We start from the raw sequence: 26,894 nt of genomic DNA, 5'->3' as shown, positions 1-26,894 counted from the left end.
GGGATTTTGTACCTGCACTGCTGGCTTAATCTACTGCAGAGACAAGCCTCAGCTGCCAAGTCTGCATACAGCTCTACAACCATCCACATTTGGACGGGATCCAGGAAGATGTTTTTCAGCACTGTATCACTTGCTTTCCTTCCTGGCATTCTCCATCATAAAAAAGCAACAAGCCAACCTCTTTTCCTGTAATCTTTTCCATTTGTTATGGGCAACTGCCAAATCAGCCTGTGAAAAGACATCTGCAGGCATTAAAGAGTTACAGTTTTTCTATCCAACCCGGAAATTTTAGAGGTTTGCAGGTAGCCAATAGACTGAGAGACAAACAGTGCAGCTGACTCAGGGGGAGGAAAAAGCTGGGCTGGGTGTGCTGGCAGTTCAAAGCAAGCTCACAGCCTGGGTCTGTAGATGTGTCACTAGGCTGCTCCATAGTTTCTACACTCGTGTTTCTGGAGGTAAGTTGTATTTTGTTTCCAATTTTCTTTACTTGGATATGTAAAGTTTGCAGAATGCAGAACTGTAAGGCAGAAAAGTTTGTCTCATACTAAGCAAAATATTTTCACTATGAGTTAAAGTTAACTTTAAAATTAGAAACTGGAATAAATAATTTCACAGCAATCTTTCACCATCCCTGACTACCTTCATTAAATTTAGGATTTTTAGATATGCATGGTTTGTCTTTATCATTTCAAAGGATAAATGGCTCCTTTGGAAATTTATCTTCATTCAGAGGTGCTTGTTGTAATTTTATCAAACTATTAACTATCTGTCAGTCTAATGCCATATTTCATTTATTCTTTATTAATTATCTCTAATTGATCCATTTATGGCAACTGTTGCTTTCAAATTATAGTAACATAGTAAAAAGTAAACTGTCCTTTCCTATCAAGAATCAGACACTATTGCAGCTTTTAGGGCAAATCAGCTACAGTATTATTTGCATTCTGACTAAATGGAAAGCTGAGCCTACTACCCCACTGTCACAGTGAAAATGTCTACATGACACAGTATACATACTGAGATTAACTGAAAAATATATTGGCCAGGAACTAGAAGTACTGCAGCTATGACAGCCTAGGCTAGTTTATCTTCAGGTTTATGTTTCCATTTTACATATGGAGAACTGTCATGAAATGATCTGCTCAAAGTCAGGAGACTCTCAGGCCTTCTGCATCCCAGAACCTCTTTGTGTTGAGTTCTTCTTATAGAAGGATACAGTTCTCTCTCAACAGTCCTTACTGACTACTTCAAATTTTTGACCCTGTTACTTCAGTTCCACAGATTTTTTTTCCTAGCACAGATCTACTGGATCCTGCAGCAAGTATTCCAGTTGGAGTACTTTTGATGCACTGACAACCTATCTTGCAGTATTCCTTATGAAAGGCTTCACCCCATCTGTTTTCTTTGCTTGCTCTCATTTTATTTAGTCACCATTAACTTYTGGTTATCTGTATCTAAAGTACCTTTGAGGAGTCATTAAAACTGTGTTACTCCTGCAGTAGCACAGGCAACGCTTTGTGGAGATTGGTTATCCATGTGTACTGTTGGTTAATTTGTCTATGTCAAACATATTCAGGTAGCTCCAGAAAGGTATTATAAATATACACTATAGGCCCAATTAGTGGCTGCTGTACAGACACAGTTCTATTTAACAGAGATTTGCCAGTTTACAGCAGCAGGAAATGTGATCCATTATCTCGCTTTTGTGTTGACATCTGGTATTATATTAAACAAGATATGAAGGAGTGAGGCAGAACATGGACTAGTATTGGTTATTGCATCCATGAAAAGTGGGGGAAACTMTTTCTTTCTAGCATGTAACTGTAAGCTATTTGTTGTTGTCTGCATATTTCAGTACCATTTCAAAATTGTATATTATAAATAATGGTTCTACATTTCAAAGTGATCAGACGGAAATAATATGGAGCAACTAATTAGCTTTGCAGCCTCAGATGGTAAGTTATGGTTCAGACACTCTTCTGCAGTTAGTATACTTTTCCTATCTTTATAAGAAAAATCTGACTCAGAGAACAGTAAATGGAAACCTAATAGATYAGTGTGGAAAGTATTTGGGAAATACAGGTTGGTGCAGTGCTTTAGTAGCAGTGAGACAAAGAAGGCCTAAAAAGATCTTTTTGCATTTTCTGCAGTTTTCTCCCCCAGGCCTGCAATCAGGAAATGGCCAAATCATTGCCTGTAATAGGCCAGGAAGATTTGGATAGCTTTACCCTGACCAGGACAGGCTCAAGCTTTGCACTCAAAGCCTTTCACGTTCCTTGGAACATTCACATCTCGGTGAAGCTGCTGACCAGTCCGAATACTACAGAGAGGTAAGTGTCTTATCTGGCCTACCACCAATACAGATCGTAAGCAAAAAAACTACAGTGACGGCACCAAAATGAATTGTGGCATGCCCAGGATAATCGGATCCCTCATCATCTCCTCATTCCTAGGGATCGCAGCTAGCCATGAGGCAACGCGGAGGCAGTTATACTGAAAAACAAGCTCAGTGAGTTTTCACAAATGTTATAAAAGTAGGGCTTAATCCTAAAGTCATTAATTACTTCTGCTATAGTAATGCAGACTCAGATCAGTACTCAGCATGCCACAGTATAAGATATTCCCAGAGAACCCTGAAGAGATCTCAGTTGATTTTCATATAACGCAGCTAGGGTAGATGAAGGAGTAAAGAAATGGTAGGAGGGAGGGATAATGGTCAGGGTTACAGAGCAGCAAGGCGCGTGTGATGTGCTAATTATAAAAACAAACTAGCAGCAACTGATGGACGTCAGTCTATTGCCTACAGAATTCCAATGTGCTGACAAAGGCACGGAAAGTTTCCGAGAATAACTCTGTACTATTTCTGATGATGCAAGACCAAAGCATTTTAGGAAATGCATTGACCTCACTCTCTTTATCAATAAAAGTAGGTCTGATACACATCTAAGGACTGTTAGAGCTCATTTGTTAACTGAGAATGTCGACATTCAGGTGGCTTTTGTTAGAACAGAAGAGTGTCCTAGTGGAATACACAGTATTTAATTTATTCCATTATAAAGACAGAGGAAGAAGAAACACTACATCAGATAAAACTCTAACTGCTCCTGACTTCTGGCAGCATTTGCTTTTTGAATTATCATCTTTAATTAAAAATTAGAGGAGGAGGATGTTTTGCTTGTTTTTAGGACAATAGAAGTCCAGTAATTTTGTAATCCAAACCAAAGTTATTTGTTTGGTAGTTTGTTTAACAAAAAAATATAATTGTTCCCTCCAGCCTCTCTCCACATTTTCTTAAAAAAAATATTTAAATCAAGTTACAGAGAAATCAACTTTTTATTTTCTCTTTTGAATTTAACAGGCTATTCTGATTTGGCATCTTTTCACTCAACCTTGCGCCCTAACAAAGCTGGTATTCTGCTTTTTTTCTCTCCTTCTACCTTTCTGATCTCCAGTTTACACTAGACAGTGTATAGGAATATTGGGACAATAAACTACATTCTGCTCTGCCAGCAGACCTTTCAGCTGTGTGCCAATGGTAAATATTTTAGATTTGTGGAAATAAGAATAAAAACAGGTGGAGCTGTAAATCAGTTCCAATGATTAGTTTATAGACTTGTGAATGAACATAGCGAATATGAATAACCAAAACTGGGGCTAGACCAGAGGTCCAGATCTCCAGAGGTCCCTTCCAACTCAACCATTCTGTGATTCTGTGAAACTGAAGTCCCAGTGCTGTGCAGTTTGCTTCCTTGTAAAAAGGGTATCACTAACAGCAAAAGAATAAAAAGACAGTAGAGGAAAAAAGTGATTTTTTTTTCTTTTTTTATCTAGCATTTCATATAATACAGCTTTCTCCTGCGTTTGCACTTCACATCCTGCTTTAAACTATGCTCATACATGTTAATGCATCTAGAGTTCTTCCATGTTACATTAAAAAATACAGTGCAAAAGGTACTGGTCAATTTTCTTTGAATTGTTTGGTAGGCAGTATAATATTGGTATTACTGAACACAAACTAAGAGAATGCAACTAGCCATACAGTCATCTTTCTTTCCCACATCTCACTCTATCCCACCTGCAGCTGAAATTCCTTTCAGTCCGAACTGCCTCTAACCCTTGCTATATGTTACAGGGAGTGGAAATTGCTGCTTCAGGATATAGCAAATATCCGACACTTCCAGTCTGAACGTCTCCTACCTTCTCTGGGGATTTACCAGTACCATGGACTTGTGGGGATAGTAACTGAATGGATGAAGAACAGATCCCTCCATTCCCTCATCCATGAGGTACACAAAAGAAGTTATCTTTTATGTGATAAAATGATTTACAAGCTAAGTCAACAGAGAATAATCGGCACGCAAATTATTGACAACGACAGACAGCAGTCACAGCCTACTATTTAGCTTCTGTATTGTACTTTTGCTTATTGGTAATTAAATGTGAACAGTAGCATTTCCACACTACCAACACCTGTACTTTGTGTTACTTAGCATCAGCTGTACCCAGAGCTTCCGTTTCCCTTACTTATAAGGATCCTATCAGATGTGGCTGAAGGACTGCATTACCTCCACAGCCTCAAGCCTGCCCTCTGCCATGGCAGCCTTAAACCTTCCAATGTCCTTTTGGATGGACAGTACAGAGCCAAGGTGGGAACTTTTTTCTTTTAGCCTTTAGCTGGTTTACGTAAAACCAAGTGATTGTCCTGTCACTGCATATATTTATTCTAACTATCAACATTTAATACTGGGACTGAGCTATTAAAATTTATCTTTTCTCCCATCCCTGCAGATATCAGATTATGGTCTAACCCACTGGAGGAAAGAGCAATGGAGGTCAGACCTGCAGAACTGCAATCACAGAAACTGCCAGGATTTGGTGTACCTCTCTCCTGAAACACTTGAAAGAGGTTTTCCTTCACAGGAAGGTGATATTTACAGGTGAATGGGGTTTCTAACAGCAGGTCATACCTAGTCCTTGCTATATTCTATAATGTTGCTAAAATACTTGTTTTCAAAGCCACTACAATAAAGATACCAAATTTACATAACATATTTGAATAGTATTCCACACAAGGCCTATTATAACAGTGAATTAAATTTGAAATTCCTCATATTCGAGCAATATATTAAGGCTAAGAACTGTTCTTAGAGCTCTTTATATAAATATTTATATAATGGACCTAAATGTTGAAAAAAAGTGTAACATAGTGCCAGAACAGCTGGTATAACTTTTTCATATACATTTAAGAATCTAGTAGTTATAATTTAYATTGTTTCTAAGTATGAACTATTGTTGAATTTCATTTCAGGAAAAAAATCTCCATGTGTAGATGAGGCCATTTAAAAATAAGACCTTTATCTCAACACTGTCCTATTAATGTCTCATGGAATCTCTCCCAGTATAGTTTACTGAGCCAATCAAGCATTAATGATTTTTAACTTAATATTCCTCTTTCATATAAATCACTTACCTACTCTGTCACCACATGCAGCTTTTGGACATGTAACTTACTTCATAATGATCTCAATAAATGAAACAACACCCAAAACACCAACTATTGGCTGTAAGGACATACATCTTTCCAGTAGGCATACACAGCCTGTGGACTAACATTATAAATAACTTCTAAGTATGACCACTATTCTACTCTCAGAGCTTTTATCTTTTCTGGAGACAAATTCAACTCCTGTTCCATTGCCAGAGAGGAAGGCACTAAGATGAAACCTATAACGCCTACACTTCAAGATATCTATAAATGATGTGATGAATCTGATGCTGCTCATAAACACAGTATTTTGGCACAGGGAGGAGTGGAGACTTACTTTCAGGTGGCATAATTCATTTTCCAGTGTGTCATTCCTTGTTTAATTTTAGATGCTCAGATGTGACTCAGTGCATGAGATACGTGTATATCTGCACAAAGAAAACAAAAGTGTGTGTCATATGTCAGATATTACTTAACTACATGTAAGTTACATGTATGTCCATATTACACTAGTATTTTCCTAGAGGGTATTTAAGTAAAAGCATTTGCAAGCTGTATGTGGAAATAAGGTGGAAGAGGGAGGTTTTTAAACCTGGTAATGCTGCACTATAGCAAGATATAAAAGTATATGGATAAACTTAGTCTACAAGCACTTCTTCCCATATAGGTTGCTTTGCTTCTGACTCTTTCACAGCTTTTCTCTCTTCCAGTAGCCTCCTTGCTTCTGCTTCTGTAGTTTATGTGGGGATTTCTTTTTAAACAAACTCTAATTTAAAGAAACAATACCCTCTGAGTTATAGGTTATATACATAGATTTATAGTGTCACAATAATGCTTTCTGAAAATCAGAAAAAAAAGTATTTGGAGCTCAATCAAAATTTGCTGAAACAAACAAGAGACAGTGGGTCAGTCCTTTACAGGCTAACTGACTGATATCCTGGTCACTACCTGCTGTAATGTCCGGCTAGTTCAGTTGTTATTTAAATTACTTGAAAACAACAAAATGAAGGAGAAAGGAGAAGAAAATGTTTTGAAATTCAGATTGTAGATTTCTACCTGAAATGCAATTCTAATTGAACCTTATTATATTGTAAAAAGAGCTCAGTTGGTAATTGAAACTTAGTAATGTAGGCAAAAGAATCTCATGGACTTAGAAAAGACTTGGATAGACTTTGTCTTGAAAAAAAAAAAAACTTTCTTTAAAACTAATATACTCATTCTTGCAAAATAATGAGAACATAGACTTCCCAACTAATAAGCATTCTTTCACTGTTCTTTCTTTCTAGTTTTGGAATACTGTGTTGGGAGAGCCTTAGCAGACAGAAACCTTTTGAAGGTATTTATCTCTGTGGTTCATGTTTGATATTATGTTTCCTCTTAATTTTTTCCACCAACTCCCTTATCTTAGGGAAATTATGACACAAACAGCACAGTTGTTTCAGACTTCCTTTGCCTTATATCACTATCACAGTGCACAGCTCCACATTATGGGATCCAGAAGTCAGAAAATCCTATTGTTTCCAAAGAATCTGACTTTTTCCAGAGGAAAGGTGTAATTCTTGCTTTCCTTCTATTATCTCTGTTTGACAAAGCACTCCTGTTACTTTAAGAGTTGAGTTTTACGCTTACCTTTACTGAGAAACAATACCCTTTTGTATTTGTGACAATCATCATTTCAAATCAGGCAACAGTTCAGTGGCAAGTTGCTTACCGGATGAGCAGAACCGAGTCTTCCTGTCCATTTCTAAAGTTGCTCTGAATTTCACCCAATCAAGAAGAGCTAAATGCTCTTCAGGAAGCCTTGAAACTTGCTTTCTTCATCCTGGTAGATGAAAGTGAGCAGTTTTAAAGAACTTGGTTTGCAAAGCACTGTGTAGTAACTGTCATGGTCTAAGAATGATCCCCATTTTACGGAAGTGGAGACCAAAGAAAAGGTTCTTTGGTACAGGTATTTTTTCTGGCAAAACTGATTTAAAGGGCTCCTATATTTTGCAGGCTGATAAGGATATGCTAAAAATACTGCACAAAACATTATGTTAATATTCATACAGCTTTCACTTCTGGCTGCCATCTTGTGGCTGCCTGAAGTAAGTTGTTTACTTTTTGTACAATAGGATTTATATTCACATATCCATATTAATGGCACGTATATCTAAGATTTTTGTGCATGTAGATATATCTATTCGTGACTTATTTGAAGAAATAGTCTGTTGCAATGTAGCTACAGTTATTGTTAAAGATTAGCAGATCTATTTACAAGAGTGCTAACAGATCTCTTTTTGCTTTAAAAAGCACACTACATTTTCAAATACAGAAAGTAACTTATGCTGAATACATTTTAAAAGAATTCTGAGGTCTTTAATATTTTTCCAATGACATTTTTTTATAAATTGCAGGCCAAAAAATCCTACTGGAAATTTTGACAAAAATCTGTAGTGGTTTGCGTCCTGGGATTTCAGCAAAGTTTATACCAAGCAATTTGCCACACAGGAATAGACTACTGCACCTCATCATTCTGTGCTGGCATCAAGAACCAGATTACAGGCCACATATCACAGGTAACTTTTTGCTATCTTTGCAGGACTTGCAATGGAGATAAATCCTTTTTGAGAGTTTGCTTTAGCACACTGAGCAACTGAAGTGGAAGGCAAGCAGTCTCTGGATCATCAATGGAGTACTGTATTTTTTTTAACTAAAGTTTCCTTCCAGAGGCAGCTTACTGAACTCCAAACTTCTTACTATAATGTAAAAAATTGAATACAAATAAAGGAAGGGATATTGTCAGCTATATGTACTATTTTAACAAAGATCAACCTATCTTCAGCATTTCTTGTTCCCCATGTGTAACCTGCTCGCTTCAAAGTGTGCTATCGTTGTTTACAGTCATGGATCTGTGTTAATTTATGCTTACTCTCTGCCCCTAGAAACATAGCCAAGAAATGTTAAAACCTTGTTATTTGAGGATTGTTGATCAGATTTTCAAAGCTGATGTTCAAGAGCTAGGGAAGCAATCTGCATATAGTTTTATTGTGATAACTTTATAAAATCATGTTCAAACCTTTTGCAGTAAGTGCACTACATCTGTATGAACACTTAAGAAAATGTGTTTTTAATGTGACTGTAATTATTCTTTAATATCAGTTCAAAAAGCAATTCAAGAGGAAGTATCAGGGAGAAATTGCATTAAACTGATTTAATCTACTCGTAGCTACTCAATATAATAGCAAAGTCAATATTCAATAGACTTGAAAGGCTACATGCAGTACGTGCAACTAACTATGATGCAGAGAGATACACACACTTTCAAATGTAAACCGTGGTATTTAAAATGCTTTATTCCTTCCACAGAATGCACAGGCCTTCTAAAGGGAATTCTGACTAGTATAAATAAGGAGGCAATTTCCACTGCAATCTACAATCTGATGGATGCAAAGGTTAGGAACAAACTTAGTTTTGCACTATACAAGGACACTGYTGGATTTGTAAAAATCTGTGTGATTCATAGACAGAAAAGGTTTGGTCTTCACTGCTTTTCTGGACGCATCAGAAAGATGGAGAGTACTCTCGAGCTTTTCAGGTTCATTCGGGAATTCAGAAGACAGATACTGTGGGGCTAAGCATAAGGCTAATTCTCTAGCCTGTCCTCTGGAAACACCTTGCTAATTGCTACCTGAGATTAAGAATGGGATCACTTTTTTTTTTCTTGCCAGCAAGTGTAATAAGATGCAATAAGTAAATCCATGTGAGTGAGAACAAGTCTCAAGTAGATCAGATTAAGTCTAGAACCAAGGCTAATTTTAGTTCTAAGGAATGGCTAGAGGATATTTATTCCAGAACCTGGACAGTGTTAGTGCCTGCTGCAGCAATGCCAGTATCAGCACTCTTCTGTATGTTTCACCACTTCTAAGTTGACTCTTTTTATCAAGTACGAAACAACTACTGTTTGCCCTAGGGTCTAAGAGGGTGCTCTGATACTGAAGGAATGGATGGGGGGCAGACAACACCTGAGGCACACAGCAAACACCAGATATGTCTACTCTGCCGTGGGAAATCTGGCCCAAACAAAACTCTATGCTATCTAGCTAGCTTAGACAGACATAGTGGGGAAGCTACAGTGACACATGCTTCAGTCACTAAATAAGAATTCTGACTTCATCAGCGCCTACACAACCCAATCTTAAGCCCATGTTGCCACAGTTTCATTACTGTGCTTATGCGAGCTGCTTACATTAATGCACACAGGATTACTTCTACATAGCGTGATCACATGCTAGGATTATAAAGCAGACTTGACCATTGTTTCAACAGGTGACATAGCTACAGTCTAAGTCACTTAATTACCACTGAGATTTATGGAGTATTTGGCAGTACATCCCTAAAGAATCTAACGCTTTAGACTCCCTTGAGCAAGCTGTTACTTTTCCATTGTCTAAATTAGCAAAGAGGACTATTTACTGTTCAAACTACCGATAATATGTATGAAACTACCATGAAAAAGCTACTGGAGGTACTTAAAAAGAGAAAAATGGATTGATTCAGAAGTGCTGAAATGCAAAAGTTGACCAAATTTGCAGTAGGCATTTTAACAGTTTGTATCGACATATCCTTATTGTAGACAGCTTGGCATACAAAATACAGGATGACCTTGCTGTTTGGATATTAAAAGCAAAACCTGTTATAGCTAGACCAATGCTAACATACACATCTCAATATAAGGTTAGTCTCATCTTTCCTTGCATGATTCAAAACAAGCTTTTAAATTAATTTGGAAACAGCAGTAGTGGTAACAGGGTAGAGCTGTCAGATTCTACACCCTGTTATGTCTGTTAAAATGCAAAGTTGTTCCATGCAGCACATTATTGTTACATACCAGCATACTTAATAGTAGAATATTACCCAGTGTCAATATAAATTCTTGCTCATGACAGCTGGAAGTTGAACAAAGATAATATATATGCTTTACTACAGTTACTGTGTCATTTTTTTCCAGGAGACAGCACTTAATGCATGCAAAGGTTCAGAAATATACACACTGCAGACAGGCATATGCAATTCAGAGGTAAGTAAAGAGCCCGCATTTGAGAGCTTTGTTTATAAGAGTATTTTGTAAGCTGTATGTTTCTCCTGCCAGGTAGCACAACGTGTAATACAAACACTCTGGAGCAAAACGTCTTAAGCTTTTAATCCCTAACCAGGGTAGCTGTCCCGTTAATCAGAGAAGACTTCTGCTTTACTTTCTTGCAAGCAGCAGACCTTGTGTTGCTCTTAGGAAAACAACTTCCTCCACTTACAGTCACTTTGAACCTCTTCTTGAAGAGATCCTATTGAAATGGCAAGAAATGGCCTTTTCTATGGCCTTTTCAAAATGCCGGCTGAGGAAGGAAAAAACCCCAAACCCAGGGGTGAATTCTAGCATTTGTAATCAATTTCTTTACAGAGCAAGGCCAACTGTTTTGTGATCTCTCTAGAACACAGTTAACTCCCACTTTCAGATTGATTTTGGCACTTAGGGTAGATTTGCCAATACAGAAAAATCCAAGACTGAAGCACTTGTTCATGGATCAGAGCTAGCTTTAAACTAAATAGCTGATGTTCTATTGACACCATGACTGCTGGCAGCACGGACTGCAGAAGCCATCAAGGAAAGCAACAAAATCTAGGAGTTAATCTGTGGATCTGTGCTGCCACAGCAATGCATGGTAAGTAGTTGAAAGTTGAATTAAGTCCTATAAGCTTRCTTATAGCACTTGTCTTCTCCACCCTAGCACAACAGACACAGCCTTAGGTTCCAAAAGAAAACTCCTTTGAAAAGGATATCTCTGAACAGAAGTTTCCAAGAAGATAATTCTTCTCTATTTTCATCTTTTTTCAGACCATCTGTACACAAAAAAACAACCAAGTCATCAACAAGAAAATTCCTCTTGGAGTGCCAAACTTGTCAGCTATTCCACTTGATAGCAGTGCAAACAACACAAGAAGACAGAATACTCTTGAGATGGCTTCACCAAGTACTGTCCTGTGTAACACAACAACAATGCAAGGTCTCTACTTTGAAACATATTCAGCTCCAATTGCTCTACCAAAAGGAAAAATATATCTAGTTGTTCCACATTCACATGCACTTTCCAAGTAATTGCAATTACTTGGAAATTCCAAGTAATGCCAGTTTTCCATTCTCAGAGTACAGCTCTGTCCTCTGCCAGTGTCATCCAAAATGTGAGGGTTCAGTGCAGAAAACCAAAGGCACCCTGAAATCTTTTGATTTAGTGTATACACTAAAAAGCTGCTTTCAGCGAACTTTTTTATGGAACCCTGACTGTAATGTCCAGTTGCCTTTCCCTCATGAATCAAATACTGCTGTCACTTTCTACAGGAACAAGTCCTTTCCGGGGCCCACTGCTGCAGTTTCTATTGCCTTGTGCCACTATGACTAACTGTGCCTTTCTTGTAATGTGCCAATAAGAAAAGGAGTTATATTTTTAAATACCATGCCTCCAGGAACATATGAACAATTTCTGGTAATCACTATTCCCATAGAAATAACTTCTTTTGATGTTCCCCTGTGTGTTTGTCTTGTCAAACTGTTTAAATCTGTGTCAAGAAGTAATACTTCCTTAAATGTTTCTTCTGTATTGCTCATGCCTTCAGACATAAAAGTTGAGGCATAGAATATTAATTCACTTATCATAATGACATCTACATTCCCAAGCACTTTAGTTCTGATCAACAGCTGTCAGACTTTTGGATAGAATAAAATTTTCTGTAACCTCAGACACAAATTCCTAAAGGCAGTTTTACTAAGGTTTGAAAAACCAGATGTGTGCAGTAATATATGTCAAATCTTCTTATGAATAATGACCAATTATCCAGTTCCTAGAGGACAGCTCATGATAAGTAACTTCTCTCAAGTTAATTTTCACTTTAGTTCCAGTCCTCTCCAGTGGCTAATATATATTTAATGTCCTGTTGTTGTTCAATTCAATGTTCTCACCTTTCCCACCTTAAATTTTTCTAGATCATCCAGATTCTGGTAGTAGAAAACCAAACCTGGGGCCTTCTTTTTCCGTTCTTCCTTTATCTGGCTCAACTACAGGCAGAGAAAGCAGTCTGTGCCATAAGGACCCACCACTGCCACTTCAGCAGAGCCCACAAAGCATGCATCTTGAGCAAGCACTGTCAGGTAAGACTCCATTTGCAGTCTTAGGTGGCACTATTCTGCTTGGCCAGATTATAGTCAGTGATTAAGTGTTTAGAGTTTGCAGTACACAGGCAACATGTTTTCTGAATTTTCTTGCAAGTTTTCAGGTATTTAGTGTAGTATCTCCTCCAAATGTCATTGCTGCTGTAGTGAGAAACAGGATACTAAACAAAATGACTCACAAGTCTATCGAGGTACAGCTATTCTTATGCTCTTCAGGCATTGGCTGCTGTGAACATTGGCTTGTTCCTTTCTACAGGCATATTCAGGCTGAAAACAGGTCTGAAAGGACAATAATGAAAATACARAAAATATAGTACTCACTATGAATATGAAATATGTTCACTGTTTATTAAAGTCTAGGGGGAAGAAAAGGCACTTTGTGTCCTTTTAAGCTTTCTTTGTATTTCATACCTCTAAAAAGTAACTATTGATTGTAGAAAAGAGGTGAGGGGGAACTATTTCTCTCCCTCCTTATAATGGTCTCAATTTTTCCTACTGAACAGAGGCAGAAAACACCAGCTTCTGGTTTGTGAAGCCTGTCTCTTTTCTATAGGAATAAATGTTTACAAATTCTGTTAATGTTTTTGCAAACTAGCCTGTAGTAATTCTCACATCTAGCTTGCCATCTTTCTCTACTTCAATCTACTACTGAGTGATGACACAATTTCTGGATAATCCAACAGAATAGCTCATGTAGGGAAAAAAAAAAGAAATCAGAGAATGACAGAGGCATGTTCTCCAAAGTAACAATGATCTTTGCTTATTTATTTTCACTTAGTGTACAGTATCTATCCCACACTAAAACCTTAATGTCAGTACTAAGCATCCTAACAGACATAGTCAAACTGGTCCATGAAAACAGGCAGCAGAACCCACAGCTCTTGACCATTTTGTCAAGAATATTAGTTTTGTTACCAGTTTGGCTTCAACATACATTCAAAATTTCAGCTTCAAAATACAAGTTTCAAACAGGCTGCCACCCTGAACTGCCTGGACTATTATCTGTAGTTCCACATTCTACGGGACAAAATTTTCTCATCTAGGTAGATCCAGACTGTTTTGGGTAAAGCTTGATACAGATACACAAAAATATAATACAGATGCTAGAAGAATGAAAATCTTCTCCCAGTAAACAATCTGATCACTTAAAAAGCAATCTTTAGAAATAATTGTTTTCTGTATTCTGTTCGTTAGTTTTGAACACAAGGTACACCTACATTCGTACTGATTTTGAACAAAGGTGAAAATAATTCTTGTCACCTCCCCTTTCTCCACTGAATGTGTATTTCTGAACGTTATTTCATTATCAAATTTTGATGCACTTGCTAACAACTTAATTTATGATATTGTTTCCTTTTTCACTCAAGGTCCTTGCTGCAAAGGAAACTGCTGTCAAATACTAACCTGCCGTCGAGAAGTCATACTGAGCAGCATGACAGAAGGACGCCTCAACCACATTCTTGACGTCCTTCGCTCACAGCAAACATTGTCTCGAGTGGATTATGAAACAATCACYTCGTACCCCACGGTGACTGGCCGCACTCGGGCACTGTTAGACACTTGCCTTTGCCTTGGAGAGAGGGCAGCGCAGGTTGTAGTGACTGTACTTTCAGCGACCAAATGCAGTCCTTTAGCACAAAGCAGTCATGGCACAGACTGTCCTTCTAAGATAAATAGGCTATTGCAGTGACTTGACATATTTTTTGTGGCTTTTTATATGGATTAGAGCACTGGTAGTTTGGAATGGCAATGATTCGCCTTCATTCCTCAAGCACTGGCTGAAGTCAATCCTTCCTACAGCCCACGATTTCAGTCCTCTAATGGAAAAGGCTAGGTGGATTAAAAGGTCAAGTCAGCCATTGCCTGAAGAAATTACCAAGACTGATAAAACAAATTCTAACTTGGACCTCAGAGATGGGAGGATTATAATGTGTGCCAGAGCAAATACACTTCAAGTCAGATGACAACTTCTTTCCTTGATTCTGAAAGAGCACAAAATGGATCATGAGTTTTTGGAGCTCACATTATGGAAGAAAGGCTGTTACTACATCTTTCCAACTAAAGGCACTTAACAGGGTGCTGGATGTGGAGGAGAAAATCCCTTCCTTTCATGGAGCTCATAAGCAAGCCAACAGTTAGAGTGAAAGTCTTAAGAAAGAATCAAGAAATCTCTCCTCAACTGGGCATCGAAAAAGCTTTAGAAATTTTACATTATGCAAATTATTTTATTTTCACTAATAAATGATTGTACACCCTCAAAATAGGGCACCAAGAGCAAACACATTTCAGGAGTGGGGCTTGCAATATTTCGTAAATTGAACAAAGTTATTACCTTACATTCATGCATTTCTCTGAGTATGTCTGCAGTTCAAATGTGAAATTAAATCAGGAAGAAAAGATGCCAAGCTGATCATGTTGAAATAGTGGTTCTCCTGAACTTTAAAGGAAAGTAGTAAGATTATCTTAATTATAATGAAAAGGAGGTTATACAAGCTAACTGGTTTTGAAGGCACAGTGGGATTACTTCAAGCTTCAAGGCACTGGATTAATTTGAGAACGTCTGTTACATGAGCTATAAATATTTCATATGTAAAACTACAATATTAAGTTCCCCTACATTGCAATTGTTCTCTTTGCACTTTCAAACTGCTTATCTGATTTGGTAGTTTGAGAGGTTGTAGTCTTAAATATAGTAATGATGTGTTCTCTAAGCACACTTAAGATGTAAGGGATTTGTTATTTCATGTACTATAATGCTGCTGAAATCATACATTTTAGCTGATTCAAAAAATATATATTTATTAAGCTTTAAGACTGCCTTAAAGTGATATATTGTTACAATTTAAAGCAAGGTCTAACAAAACGTGTTGAAAATTGTTTTGTCTATTAAAGGTGCTAAACATCACTGGATTTTTTTCTACAGTTTAAATGAGAATGTTCAGCCTTTCTTACTAAAGGATATCTTACGCATGAAGAATAGAACTACTGTCATGGTGTTTAAAAGGTATATGATATTCATAGTATAACAAAAAAATCATTCATCTATGAGAATTACATATAGACTGCTAAGAGGGAAGCTAGCAAAAATTATCGGCTTTCAGAAACAATTCCATTCGGTTGTTCTGTTGGACGTTTTATACTTCCATGAAAGATGTGCCAGCTGGCAAAATATGCTGATTTTGCCATAAYTGTTTTGACATGGAAACAATTTTGGTTCTGGGGGTTTTGGAGTTTTGTTTTTTATTCTTCTTGAAAGTTTTCTATTTGAGAATAGCATTTGATGCCAGACCTAAGACCCAATCTCAATTGTTAATTGCAGAACTGGCATGAAACCAGAACAAGCACAAGCTGTCTGCCTTTCCAGACAGGTTTTGTTCTCTTCGTATTTGTCTTTCTAACTTAAGTATTCTTGATAGGATATTACTTTTCAGAGTTACTGATCTATTACCATCATGCTTACCCAGATTTTTGTTAAGATAACCCAAGAAATCAGTTTACAACCAATTATAAAATAGGGGAGAAAACTATTACTTTATGTTTAAATAAGCCTGAATGGAATTCTTTATTTTATTTGATAATTAACTCTAATCCACAGTCAGATTTTGCCATCTACTCAACTGAAATCAGTGCCTGAGTTTATTGAAACTTTGCATTGATACCTTGGCTAAAATCATTGTCATAACTAGCTATAACACTGTCAAGGCCTTGCTGTAAGTCTACTTAGACTAATACAAACTTATGCTTCAGCCTGGAAAATGCATAGACTTCCTTGTAACTCTACCTTGTGCAAAATAAACCTTTAAACTTTCATTTTTGTTGACAATTACAACTGCAAGGAATCTTTTTTTATGTGTTGGACTGGGGGCTGTTATTAGTTTATTGAGATAGAACTGCTATTTACATATGAAAAGGTTTGATACAAAACCAGGACAGAATAAGCTGAAACTAGAATAACTTAATTTTCTCTCACCAAAAATACACATTCTTGTAAGGCCTATCATGCACTGGCCATGTGACAAAGTAGTTAGTGTAGGTATATTAACCACTGATGCGAAATATCAAATGGCCTAAAGCTTACCATATTTTGTCATACTTGTATACAAATTTTGTTCATTAGCAAAGATTTCTAGTGTCCTTGCCTCCATCTTCTGCAGTATTCTTGATACCAGAAAGAAGAAACACAGCTTAAATCTGTAAAACAGCACGGGGAATAATAACAATAATAATAAAAAAAAAACTTTAGGAGGGAATATGCAAAGTGATTAGTAAAAATTCTCCTAGAGTTGGTCAAGAAAGGCAAAACTAGAATTAATAGCTCTTAAGAGAGTCATATTTGAATGCTATTGAGCAATTCATATTTATTAAAGGAAAAGTAGAGTATGCAAATGGTTATTTTTTTCTGAATTACTTGTAGTATGTATTTTTTTCTTAATGTTAGTTTCAGCTRTCTTTTGATGACTGTTGCAAAGTGATGACAACTGTCCTTTTTTCTATCTATACAACATTGTTATCCCAGCAAGAATACTTCCAGCAATGTGAGAACATCTCTATTAGAATTTATTTGAAGTTAATTTGTGGATAATTAATCTGAGGTATTGAAATGAAGCTTCAAAGGGATTAGTCCTTCCAGTACAGAACAAACAAAGCTATAAATAACACTCAGCAATTGTCACCAGTACATTTTAAAAAGCACAACTGCAGAGAACAAAGGAGGAAGAAAATAAGTGTATATTCGTAAAACACACTTGCTACAAAACGAAAAAAAAATGCATTAATGGACTAGTAACATGAAAGAAATTTACACCAGGTAAGTAATTTAAAATGTTCAAAAACTGCAGCACTAAGCAAAACATACTAAACCTAATGGATTGTTATGCTACTATTTCAAGTCTGAATTCTACATAATTTTGCAAATATGTTCACATTTGCAGAGCTTTACTCATTTAAACTGTCCATGTGACTATTTGCATTAGGATGGAGAGTGTATATAAGCACTTGGTGAACTTGTTTATTAGTGAAAGACTGAACTATCATCAAAGCTGGTACAGAGCATTTAGGATTCTTTACTGTTATTTACTCATTAGGATACTATAACAGCCGTTAACTATGCTCTCCTTCRGTAATTTATGTCATCTCCAAGACAGGTGGTTCTTCTGTGCATGAAGAAATCTTGTCTTACACTACATTCCCTCTCTTTCTTTCTCTCCATTCACCCCCTTTGCAATGTATTATACAGATGTTCCAAAAGGCCTTAGTATAGTTTTGATTTTATTCCTTATCAAAGGAATTAGTTTCTTGCCTGCTACTGCATTCATTTTATTGAGCATATGGTTGGCTTCACAGCTGGTATGTCCACCAAGTTAAATAAGACTTCCTGATTTTGAAGGTAAGTCCACCATAAATTAAACAACCTTATAGAAGCTACAAATAAAACAATCTTATAGAAGCTACAAATAATATATTTAATGAGTTATTTGTGTTATGTTAAAGTTAGTGTAACTGCAAGGTACATTAATTCCATGGTTAAATTCAGTATATGTTCAAAAAGCTTGCTGGTAATTGCAGCATTGCATTTTCTTTAATCTCAACATGACAAAATTGGTAGACTAGAAGCTCAGATATATTATTTCAGACTTGTGTCCTGGTATGACATGAATATTGTGCTCAGTATTTGATTATTTTCTACTTTTATTTCTCTTTTGCCAATAACACATCCTACATAAGATCTACAAGGATGTATACTTCCAAACTGCTATCTTCACTTTGCTTTAAGATTGGCCCTTCTTTTTTCTCAGAAGTAAGAAATGCACTGGTTGGAGGAGCTGTAGACTCTCTCAACCAGACTGAAATAAATGGCAGTTAGTGACTTCAAATAAAGACTTCTTCACCCTTGAAATGTGGTACCTTCTGAAGTATTCCAACACTATCTCTAACTGTTGCTCCTGAACTTTCCACACAGCAGCAAAAATATCCATATGAATAGAATGTGCAACTGAATTTACTCTTACAGATGCAACCTGGCTGTACTCCATAAAGTTATGTACAGTTAGTCCATCCTTTAGTTTCAAAGAAAGGCGTTTGTAGTAGGTAACAGAGTGACTACCAACACTGTATTTGTTTTCCTTTATTAGTCAAAAAGGACTCTGGAAAAAAAGGGGGGGGGAGAAGAGATTAAGCAAGCAATACATCTGAAGAATAAAAAACAAAGATATGAGGAGTTCAACCTTGAAATAGCTGCAAATTATGTTCCCACCAGAACTGTCTTTATCCCACTTACATGTGTTGTGATAGTGTCCCATCACAAAAGAACAGGAAACCAGTAGGGGAATACAGAGGTGACAGCCTGCCACATTCACTTGAGTATGCATGAAAAATACTGAAGAAATCATTGTTTTCCATTCCACAATGCCAACATCTAAGCTGGAAAATAATATTCAGCTCTGGGACTGAGGAGAGCCTAAAAGAGAGAGGAAGGATGATAAGCAGTGAGGAAACCKGACGTGTATGGATAAATCGATAAAACTCTGTTTGTCTGGCCTAAGAAACAGAAGGGCAAGGGAAGACGTAACAGCCTTCCACCCTGGAGAAGGAATAGTGAATATCTAGAGGATCTGGTACCAACCAGTTGTCCATTCCTACAGATATTTGATTCTGGTGTGGCTTTCAAGCAGATATTCAGAAAGATTTAAAGGACATTATGAACACAGTCTCCTACTTTCCCACATGCAGAGCAATTAGCAATATTTATGAATTACTTTTTTACTTCAACAAAATAAATACTTCAGAGCTCTTTAGTATGCAAAATTAACAAAAACAGTGATCTTTTAAGAACTTTCCCTCTGCCCACCAATTACATATTCAAGATCTGTTTATGCAAACTAAAAATATTTCACTAAAGTTGTTTGAGGGAGAAATCAATGTCTTTTCATCGTGTAGACAGCATGAATATTAATACCTATCCTGCAATTTAGCCAGTGTTTATTTCACTACAATCTATCTGTAAGTCATAAACCCGTTAGCAAATCAGCCACTCAAAGATTCTATAAAGCAGGCACAATAGAGAAAATCTGACTTTCTGTTGCTTTAAAAGAATTAAAGACCACTGAGCTTATTTCCACCTTCTACAAGGGTGTTTGTGAACCTCAAAATAAAAGGAAGCACATCTAATTTTCCCTTTTCTGCACAACATGATTGGTCATCCCCTGTCATATACAATCTTCTCCACTCTTATCATAAGGCATCTCAACCAAATAACATTTCTGACAATCACTTGAATATTTGCTGAGAGTCAGTAAAACATGGAAACCTCTTCATTTAGAAAAATTGAAACTATATTTAAGATTCTTTATTACCTAGAACTTTCTCTAGTTCTTTGTCTATTTTTGAAATAAGATTTTCTCTTCATTAAAATATTTTCCTCCCTCTTTTTGCATGAACCTGAAGGAACATAAAAACTGACAACACATAATGTCAAATGTAGAAATAAAATACTAGAAAAAATACAGAATATTGTTTGTTCTGAACGAATAAAACCTCACACAGAAATTTGATTTTTTTGACAGACTCTGAGAAAAGTTTCACTACTCAAAGTGAAAAACAAAGAAATATTTCAAAACCAGGAAGCTTTCTGCAAAACAAGCCAATATTCGTGCCTCMTCCCTCCTGCTCTGACTCATCAGAGCTGGTTCAAATACAATCTGTACATCTCTGGCTAAAACCCTGTTCTCTCAAGTAAAATCAAGTATATCTTGATATTCAAAACTACAGATTTATTTTAAAGAAATCTCTCATTTAAATGTATGGTTAACTAAATACACAAGAGAAAAGAGATTTAGGCACTCTTTTAAATTAACATGTCTTTTTCTGGATAAATCAGAAACAAAACTGGATAGTCCTTGAGTTCATTTTCTGTATGAGATAAATAATAGGGTTAAATATTCAAAATACGTGTAGAGTTCAACAATTGCTTAGCTGTTTTATTTTAATGTTTATAGCACAAATGTATTTGGCTACTCCATTACTACTATGCCAATACAGCAATCTAGTTCATTCTCAGCTGGGCTGCGACAATTTTTTTAATTTGATGGCAACTCTCTGTCTCTTTACCCAAATTGGCCACCAGCAGCGACAGTTGTCATTTCTTGTTCAATGTTCTGTATATTCATCCTCAGCAGCAACAGAAGAGGTGTACACTATAGCTGAGCTTCTCTTACTCATGTCTGTTAGTGCCAATCAACTGTACCAATTACTGTGCATACTGACAACCACAGAGGTAATGGCTCACTACAAATTTGCTACTTCAGGGAGTGCTTAGCCATGTGCAAGGGTATTTCTTGACTGTTTTCCCGTTGACTTTCTATTTAATCACAGTTTACCGACATTAAGGACAAGATTTTGTTGGACAAAAAAAATCTCTTTTAAAGGACAAAATATGATTTCACAGTTGTAATTTTACAGTACAGTATACACTGTACAGTATACTCTGGATATGACTCCAGGAGTATACAACACATCTGTCTTTGGATGTTTTCAGTACAATTACCTAATATAAATCTGTTTTTGTTTTTTGTTTAATGACAAAATCGTATGGACAACAATAACATATGCTATTCCAACATAGCACGATCCAAAAGAACAACTTTTCCATTGATACAGCACTTCAGTAATAAACTGCAACAAAAAGAAACACAGAGTTGTCGAAGTATTCTGACACTGAGCAATCTGCATGATCAACTGATCAAAGTGTGAGGTGAGGACACTTAAAAGACTTCAACCACAAAATCTGTTGCGTGAGATGACCCTGATGATCCATCTTAACAGTTAACCTGGCCATCTCCTGCAGTTTCAAAATAAGCTGAGGTCTTCCAAGTTTTCCCACAGTAATGACACTGAGGTAAAAATATCTTCCTGACCTCCACAAACAGTAATATGACACCCAGAACCATGAGGTTTAATTTTCTTTATCATACCAACTGAACACTAACATATATGCATAAGTACTTGCCTCATTTCACTTACTGTTACAGATTCTTGTAAAAGTAAAGACAACAGTGTCACCCATGCTGCATTTTAAGTGATAATGTCTCATTAAATCATGTTACTGGTATTGAAACACTCTTAGCTTGTGGGATTTAAGCTAAGGAAAAAACTACTGAAGAGTACTGGGGAAAAAAAGCAGTAGTAAACTTTAACAGAAGTATCTGCTTTCTTCCAGCACTAAAATATATCTATAAATACATGCAGCARAGCTTTGCTTACTTTTAGAAATTTGATTTATGGCATTTCACAGTATGTGCACGGGAAGCTGAAAATGCTTTTCATAGTTGTGGGGATCTTGCATAACTTGGGAAACTCTTGGTAGTTTTTAATTAGTCCACTACAGTTTGCTCTGTGGGACACTGTACACATCAAGAGCCAAATGTGCAACAAAGGAGCAAAGGGGAAAATACATACGAAGAACCTGCTGAGAAATCATTTTTGAAAAGTTAGCAAAGCCAACTCTAATTTTAATTTTAGGGATGAATACATTCTAATATTAGCAAAGAACAGATTAGAAATTGGAAAGACTATGCTGGCCAAAAAAAGACTAAACCCATTAATGGGGCTATCCTATTTATTGTAAAGGCAAATGGATTGGCAATAAATCCTCCTGTGTTTCAATAAAACGTAATTTATTTAAAGACTCTTAAAATGTTAAAATAATTCACACCTCAGCTTTTAGACTTTACTGCTAAATATCCCACCATTCTGAAAATCTTACTCATAGAGTATGCAGTCTTGAGAAAGTACTCAGTAAAAACTTCAAGTGGTTTCTGATCTTGTATTTGTAAAAAATACGGTTTTGTTTATTTTAAAAGGAATGGCTATACTATGTAAACTTATAAATTAGAGTTTGTTTAACTTTCACTATTTCCTTACATTTAAAGGCATATAGATCAGTTTTTCAATTTTTGTTCATGTGCATACATTTTGATCTACGTACACTGTCTGGGAAGCTACTCAAACAGGTGTTTGGATTTATGTTTTGGAGAACTTTACTTCTAAAGATAGTCTAAATTTGGGGAAATATAATTAGAGAAACCTGCAGAAATAAAGATTCTGAAAGTTTTGGTCTTCCTTACTCAGCTCACTCAAAAAATATTCACATCAATGCAGTATCTTGTGCTATTGTAAATTTTCTATATAAAATGTGAGGGACATCTTTCGTAAATGATACAAAATTTATTTGTATTGCATAAGCGTTTCAGTACAATTCACTGATTAGGAGAAAAGTAATAGGAGTGCACTGCAGTAAAGTTGTATCATTGGGGCCAGAATTCATGGAGTTATACTGTAGTATACTGAATTTCAAGTAGCTCTGCTACGGAACATCTGGTTGAATTTAAATTGCAAAGTTTGGACTCAGTATGTTAAGACAAACAAAATGATGACATTGGCTTCAGCCCTTAGTAGCTTGCTGCTTGCAAATATGGTATCAATGTAACTACTGCTGAGTATTATCAGCATCTTCTGAACTTCCACATTCCTGCTTTTTTTTATAGGAAGAGACAGCTACCCCAAGCGAAGAAAGTATTTCACAAAAGGACTGACAATAATACAAAGGAATTTATAACACAAAGGAATTTTGCTGCTTTGAAAAAAGGCTGAGCAGTCATATTAGGAGGCTGAGCTGCATTTTCTAAACTCTTCAAAATGTTTCATCTACAAGAAATTTATCAGAATATTGTCAAGCCAGGTTACAAATAGTAGCACTGGGGACTTTATTGGACCATTTGGGTCCTGAAACAAGCAAAAATGCTCTATTCTTAAGAAACAAAATTTTATAGCTGAAAACTCTCCTCAGCTTGTTTTTGTACGCTGTCATTCTTACAAGCCTTCAAAACAGACAAGGATAAGACTGTATCTACAGAAATCCTTCCTGTTTTTAAGTCCTGGCAAAACTATTAGAATAACTCCTATGTTGTTTTCCAAGAAAAAGCTAGTGATTAATAAATATCCAAATTTTTATGAAGGCAATTCAACATAAATAAGACAATTTGTTTTATCCATGGACCGGGCCCAATAGTTAAATGCTGATTTTAGTTGTCTAAATATTAAAATCCATCTACTTTTTGAAAAATATGTATAGCTAAAAGGGATCTTTTTTTACAACTAAACCCCAAAAGCTGGCTGAGGAAGCCATAAGTATTGAACATTTTACTTATAATAGAGAAGATTACAGTAGCATAAGAAAGCAAATTGAAGAGAGAAAGTTTGTGGCGTTACTTAAAAGAATGCTTAATAAATACATGAGTCCTTTTAAATTTATCTGAAGATCTGGATTTCTTTTGGTTTGTTTCTTTACTCTCCTAACAAGGCTTTATTGATAGCATTTGAAGTACTGCCTATGTTTTAGAAGACATCAGTCCCTAACTTCTGCTTTGCAGCATGAACAGCACTGAAAAAAAAAGAGACCATAATAATGTGCACCATATGTATAAGCAAATAATGAACTTTGATGAATGTGGATGAGGGAGTGAAAGAGTTACCTGAAAGGCAGTGGAACCAAGTAAAAAACATTAAATGAAAAGATGGGATGCGGAAGCTTATTTTACAGTCTTTTTTTTTTAAAAAAAAATGCCAAATAGAGAAGCCAAGTTTTCCATAAAAGAAGGCCTAATGTTAGGCCTACGGAGTATCTAAATAAGATTGCAGCCAGACAAGACAGACAGAGCCATTCCACAGCTTCTGCTGCTTAAAGGGGCACTTATATTCCTTCTCCCTCTTCCTTTTCTCTCTGCTCCTAGATTACTCCATGTTTTGTATTTGTTCAATTTTGATAGCAGAATACTAACGCAAATAAAGTGTTATTTTCTGCCAGCTTAGTGAGCAGAATTGCCTAACCAAGGGGTTAGACAAGTGCCAGAGCTAGTAAAATGCTGAGTCAGCGAACTGGAGTAGGAGGAGGTATGTAGCAAGGGAAAATAAATTTAGAAGCCTAAATTCAGACTTTTTTAATTGCTTGTCATTTTGGTGCCTGTAGTCACTCTCATTTGTAATATTCACTCTGCCTAAACCACCTACATAAGAAGTTTGTACAGTAGAAGAAAAAAAGTAAGAAGGGGAAAAGGATCAGGTAATTTGTTCTTGTAAACAAAGCCACTCCAATCTAACCAAAGGGGGGGGGGGAAGCACAGTAACTTATTTTTGAAATTGGTTCTGTTGCTCCCCTGAAAGTATATGCAATACATGGTTGACATTGCACTGAGCTCAGATGGTGTTTGAGATGATGCAGGTTTCAACAGTGACCTATAAGGAGTTCAGTACATGCTCATTATTCTTCCATGAATGAAGTGCCTGGGCAACACATTCTTGAGAGACTTATGTGATACGGATGGGCTTAAACTCACCCTGCCCACCAGGATTAATTCGCTAACCAGCATAAAGCTGACAACTGGGCTTCAGATTCACTTAGAACTGACTGCAATTTTTACTGTGGTTCTCTCATGTTATAAAACCATTTAACAAGCTTCCTGTAGATTTGGTTTCTTCTAGTCTTATGCAAGTTCAATTTTGATTTGTTTAGCAGTATTTGTTTATTCTTTGAGGTTTTTTTTGGTTTAATTGCTGAAGTGGAAATATTAGCCAGACAAAAACCACTGGTAGCAAGACCGAGATATAAAGAGTCTAGATCTACGTTTATCTGAAATTATAAAATTGCAAAGTAATGTACAAAATTATGAATGTATCCTCAAGTCTAAAATGGACAAAAATATTTATTCGGTGATTATTGTGAAATCTGCATATCTGGGCACTGATCTGGGAAACACTTTAGGAGTACTTAAGATGTTATCATAACTTAAATATTTCATACCAGCCTCTAGAGTATTACAAGTTTTCAGAATTCAAAGGGTAATCTTCTATTTTGAAATCTATTTGAAGTCTACTCTATTTTGAATGGGCATTTGTTCTGATAAATCTTTTTCAACATTATAAAACAAGATGTTATCCCCTATACTCCAGCATATGCAGAATAATTTGTTTCCAATGTCTTTTCAGCTCTCACCTATTTCTTGTCCCTTTCTAATTATCTGACATTTTATGAGTCCATTTTTCGGAGGAATGAATGTTGTCTTCAGTAGACTCAATTTCTGAGAGAGCTAAAATGGCACTCCTGCAACAACTGAAGTCAAATGCATCTTTTCTATCCACATTCACCCCATTTTTTTGATTAATGTGAAAGACAGCCACACAATTGTCTGCTGAAAAATGCTGCATTAATATTACCAGAAAATAGATCACTATTGGTACTGGTCACTAATGACTAAATTCTTACTATCTGCTCACTATTTAAATTATCTTTGTAATCAATCAGTTTCACATTGCACATACTTGTGACATATTCTGGGAATGTCTACTACTTTTTTTTTTTTTGTATCAGTTCTGTGTAAGTGGATTAAAAACAAAGAAGTCATTGATCAGGGCTGCCAAGCATCAGGAGAAGGCAGACTGGTTTTGTTTGCTGTGTTAGAACATTGTCAACAGCTTCAGGAGGAAAGAGATATGGTGTAGTTACCTCTACATAGATACAACCTGGTTTCGTCTGCATGTACTTGAAGACTTAGGTCTTCAAGCCAGTCTGTCAAAAACAGACAAAAGCCAAACAAAGAGCTGAAACAAAGGTAAAGATAGTTAAAGAGTGAAGAAAAACAGGCCCTCTCCAATTATGACCTGCAAAAAGCAGTCTGTGAAGTCCAAGCAGCAACCAAGAAGCTTCTCTCCCATGTGAGTGCTTAAAAAGCCACAAAACGACTTTGTCTACTGYTGTCCAAACACACCATAAGGAGTATCTCCAGATACAGAAGAGGGCAGCAGCCGATTGTGTGCTAATGTCCACCAGACAACAAAGGCAAAACAATCCCCACTGAAACAAAGGTGCTTTGAGGGAGGAGGCCGAAGGGAAACCGGACACCTCGGCTTCGCGGGGATGGAGCCGSACTCCCCCCCGCGGCGCTCACCAGCCTCTGTGGGCGCTGCGCTATCCAGCTCGCCCTTCCCCACGCCCCTATGGCCTTACAAATTTTACCTTCCCATCAGGTTCTTAGCCTTTTCAGTGACCGCCCTTCTCATGCCTCGCGCGGAACAGCGAAAAGGGCAGTAAACGAGGAAAACGGAGAATCAAGAGGCGGCTGTAAGCCTGGCGTTTACCGGCTTAGGCACGCTAAAGCC

At 36.6% G+C, this 26,894-nt stretch overlaps 1 protein-coding gene and 1 long non-coding RNA gene across 2 annotated transcripts; one reads left to right on the top strand and one right to left on the bottom strand.

The window, feature by feature from the left end:
- Positions 1-356: 356 nt before the first annotated feature.
- LOC146598011 (receptor-interacting serine/threonine-protein kinase 2-like) lies at positions 357-16,496 on the top strand. The gene is made up of 12 exons (XM_085301091.1): positions 357-455; positions 2,151-2,330; positions 4,133-4,286; positions 4,491-4,646; positions 4,789-4,937; positions 6,772-6,821; positions 7,882-8,043; positions 8,834-8,919; positions 10,476-10,544; positions 11,358-11,526; positions 12,501-12,665; positions 14,054-16,496. Exons 2-12 carry the CDS (start codon positions 2,179-2,181, stop codon positions 14,374-14,376), a joined length of 1,635 nt encoding a protein of 544 aa, XP_085157217.1. The 5' UTR covers positions 357-455; positions 2,151-2,178; the 3' UTR covers positions 14,377-16,496.
- Positions 15,024-26,888, bottom strand: LOC146598010 (uncharacterized). Its single transcript, XR_014895346.1, has 4 exons — positions 26,752-26,888; positions 18,964-19,143; positions 16,765-16,877; positions 15,024-15,123 (listed from the first exon to the last, which is right to left on the bottom strand). It is a non-coding gene; the product is annotated as an uncharacterized LOC146598010 (long non-coding RNA).
- Between the last annotated feature and the right edge of the window lie 6 nt (positions 26,889-26,894).

This window comes from Rhea americana, unplaced genomic scaffold, assembly GCF_003343005.1.
Source record: "Rhea americana isolate MKP2758 unplaced genomic scaffold, rheAme1 scaffold_172, whole genome shotgun sequence".
Taxonomy (NCBI): Eukaryota; Metazoa; Chordata; class Aves; order Rheiformes; family Rheidae; genus Rhea; species Rhea americana.
Note: the sequence above shows the minus strand (reverse complement) of the source record. Positions and strands in the feature narration are given on the sequence as shown.